Source organism: Arachis ipaensis, chromosome B03 (assembly GCF_000816755.2).
Source record: "Arachis ipaensis cultivar K30076 chromosome B03, Araip1.1, whole genome shotgun sequence".
Taxonomy (NCBI): Eukaryota; Viridiplantae; Streptophyta; class Magnoliopsida; order Fabales; family Fabaceae; genus Arachis; species Arachis ipaensis.
In genome coordinates, this window is record NC_029787.2 from 6,238,842 (window position 1) to 6,242,491 (window position 3,650).

The following is a 3,650-nucleotide window of genomic DNA, read 5'->3' on the forward strand; positions in this document are numbered from 1 at the left end:
GTTTCATGATTGGTTTCCATTGTTCTCTTCACATGCACACTGACGTTTTTGTTTACTTTGAACATCATTGACTTTGTAGGAAGAAGTTCATGAGAGTGTTCAAGCACAGCTTTCATTATGTACCTAATCAAAACCACTGAGCTGGTTCATAGCAAAAGCATACATAGTTATTCCCAATCTCGGAGAAAAAATGAACATGCATAATTGAGAAATGAGTCTTACTGTTAGGTGGAAGTGTTAAATGTTGATGGAATTTTAGTCCTGCAACTGAGGGTTACAGCTTCTTACTCATTCATTATTTAATGCCTTTGTGATGTGTAAGAAGAGGGTCATGGGGGATTTTCGTGTTTTCTTTCAAATAATCTCTTGTAAAAGTATAGTTAGATTCTTAGTAATAAAATTCAAATATCAATGCTTCGATTGGAATTAGGGATGAAAAAAGTATTTAAATTAGTGATTTTGAATCCCTCGTTTATTATAAGGGCCAAAGAGATAATTCTTGGAGGAAAGCTTAACCCAACTTTAAGATTACATTTAAATAATATATAAAACTATTTTAGAAAATACCTTTCAAATTAACTAAGAAAAGAAAAAAGAAAAGCACCTTTATCTTGTATCTTTTTGTCTACTCTAGCCTCTAGGTTTTATGCCTAAAATAAAAAACTCAGTCCAATACAAACAAAAGTGTAGTTGAACTTGAAAGTTGAAACCATAAGAAACTGATGGCAAGATTTAGCTAACAAAAAAAATCTACCTCCATGATCCATTACCATAGCTAAAGGTACAAGAAGACTAGTTTGCATGGCAAAGATATAAAATCTACTCCTTAATCTCTAACTATTAGAACCATTTCTACTGTTCTTGAATAAGGGATAACAGAATGACTATGTCCTAAATTAAACTCTAGACTCAACACAAACTAAAGGGTAATTGGTGCAGTTCCTAAAATTCTATGCTAATGTTCCTGTTGTTGCTGTGGTGGTTGTGGCTGCTGAAATTGCTGCAGATGCTGAGGTTGATGGTTCTGGAATAGCTGCTGTTGATGCTGTTGCTTCCGCGAGCGAATTTGGAGTTGTTGTAACTGCTGGGCAGCTAAAATGGTGTGCATGGACTGATTTTTGGATTGGAATTGTTGTTCTCCTCCAACTGATGAAGCAAAGTTCATAGGTGCTCCTCCATTTGGCAAAGCTTGTCCGGTAAGGACTCTCAAATGCTGAATTTCCTCTTTTAATGCATCGTTAAGCGCTACACACGAAAATATAAATGAATTGATTCTTATAGCAACTGAGATATAAAATCAGATTCAAGATCAACTACCTTTGCACATTCAAAATTCAAATTTGACTTTCATGGAATGGTTTCTAAAGTGAAGGCAATAGTATAACAAGTGTATCAACTTCAACAAAATTCCAATTTCCAAGTAGTAATACACAATACATCAAAATGTGCCATAATAAGTAAAGAAACATTATAAGGTTGCTTTCAGCATGAGCTTACCATCTTGCAAGTGAACTTGTTGCTCCATCGATTGCACCCGCACTTTCAGCTCATTGTTTTCGGCATTCAGTCCACCTGTATCCCTCTGCTCATAAGATACCAAAATGAATTGATTATTTTTCCTCCAAAAGAGCTTTTCAAACAGAAAGCGACATAGTAAATAATGACAATACACACCACTGAGAAGATAGAAGTTTAAACATATATAAATCACAGTCGCGAGTTGATACAAGTGGAGTAAAGTAGAAAACACTGTAAAATCAGATACAGATGATTAGCTAATACACACCTGCAAGATAGTTAATTGTGCCGACAAGGATGTTGCTTCTGTTTGCAATGTCTGTACCCTCTTTTCAAGCTCGGCGATGTAGCGCATCTTCCTTTCTTTTGACCTAGCAGCAGACTGTCTATTTGCCCATATCCTGTTACCCAACTAAGCAGTATTAGTTACAGTGTAATTTTTTTCAAATGTGAACTAAAACAAAATGTAAATAATAGGAACACAAAAAATTCCAATCATGAATAAGGTGGAGGGTTAATCTACTTGAATAGAAAGGTATGCTAATGAAGCCTTTCGTGTAAGCAATTCAGTCCAAGATATACATTGAAATCCGCATACAAGACAGATATAGCAAGAAAGCAGACTAGGGAAGGTAAATAAGCACCACTAAATTCAAGTAACAATTTGGGTGTGGCTTAAAATGGTACCTCTTGGCACGCTTTGGATCAATTAAGGCAAGCTCGGCAAGCTTGGCAGCCGAAATAGCCTTCTTGGAATCAACTGCTGAGGCCTCTTCCAAGCCAGAGACTAAAATCTCAGGTTTGATGGTTGTGGATCCATCCATGGACTGGCTATGCTGGTGCCTCACTCTAGGCCTTCCATTAGTCCCAACAGCAGTGTTGTCTTCTGAAGAGGCGGCAGCGGCTCCTGATGCCAATGCTGAACTCAATGCTACTGCTGCTGCTGTTGCTGCACCACCAATTGAAGTCTCCCCAATTCCAAACTCGCCTGTAGCGGCCGGCAAATTGAATTTATCCATATCAAGGTACATGGACAGTAGGTCTTCCTCAGTGTCATCGGAGAATGAGGGCCCATCAGCACATCCTCCAACTATGCCAAGGTCATTTTCAAAGCTAATATCATCCGGCAAAGTGAGAATCTCGGAATGAGCACGCCTATGGCCTCGATTTCTCGGAGGGTTATCAGGCATTCTGCTAATGTCATGACTAAAACTAGCAGAGTCCGAGGTTGCAGCCGGAACTGGCAGAGGAGGAAGCAATGCTGATGAAGATGGTAACTCTGATTTCACATTAAAAGGGGCTGCGGAGGCTGAGAATCCCGAAAAACGGCCAGAAGAAGGAGGAAAACCTCCACCATGACCAGGGGATTTGTCCTTATCCATGAAGATTATCCAATTGATTAACTACTCCAAAACCCTACTAATTACTAAAAAGAAAATCAACCATAAAAAAATGCATAGCCTTAGTAACATAACCAAACAATAAGCCTCAATTTCAATTCAGCTGAAATCATATCTCATAAGGGTAAATAAACAAACAAAACTATGAAAATCAATGTAAACTAATTCTGGAAGCTACAAATAATAGAACATGGGAAGTTAAAGAACAAATCATGAACACTCGTGAAAGCTAAAAAGTTTGTACCTTAGAGCCTGAAAGATGATAAAAAAGACAACTTTTTTGGAGTGTGGCTTAGACCAGAGGAAAGTGTGAGATGGGAAGGATCCAAAGCTTGAAACAGCCCCAAATGGGAGAGAACTGAGAAGGGGTAATGGTGTGAGACATAGAATGTGTTGTTGTTTATGTATGTGTGAGTTGGAAAGGTGAAGAGAATGGACAAAAAGGTTTTGGGATATGGTGAGAGGAACAAAGGCACATGTAACTGCGGGGAGGAAGGAGCAAAGTTTTCAAATGAAAGGGATTTGGACATTGAACAGAAACCAAACATCCTAAGAGAGACCAATGATCTCTCTCTCTCTCTCTTAATTGCTATTAAATGTTGGTATCATATTCATTAATTGATTCCAAAATCTTCAACAGAATGCTATTTCAACAACTCTTATAAACTCAGCAAGTCAACAACAATTACTTCTGAAGAAAGAGAAAAAATTGAAAGTTAATTTGGTCAAAGC

General features: G+C 37.9%; 1 protein-coding gene across 1 annotated transcript; it reads right to left on the minus strand.

Annotated features, from left to right (window-relative positions):
* LOC107628976 (probable transcription factor PosF21) lies at nucleotides 600-3,550 on the minus strand. The gene is made up of 5 exons (XM_016331630.2): nucleotides 3,163-3,550; nucleotides 2,206-2,944; nucleotides 1,787-1,919; nucleotides 1,498-1,582; nucleotides 600-1,245 (listed from the first exon to the last, which is right to left on the minus strand). Exons 2-5 carry the CDS (start codon nucleotides 2,898-2,900, stop codon nucleotides 956-958), a joined length of 1,203 nt encoding a protein of 400 aa, XP_016187116.1. The 5' UTR covers nucleotides 2,901-2,944; nucleotides 3,163-3,550; the 3' UTR covers nucleotides 600-955.

Bases quoted from the DNA above. Each gene is read 5' to 3' on its own strand.
- LOC107628976 (XM_016331630.2), bottom strand. From the start codon at position 2,900: ATGGATAAGGACAAATCCCCTGGTCATGGTGGAGGTTTTCCTCCTTCT. The intron at 1,920-2,205 runs GTACCATTTTAA...GTTGGGTAACAG, and splicing joins GATCCAAAGCGTGCCAAGAG to GATATGGGCAAATAGACAGT. The intron at 1,583-1,786 runs GTGTGTATTAGC...TCTTATGAGCAG, and splicing joins CACAATTAACTATCTTGCAG to AGGGATACAGGTGGACTGAA.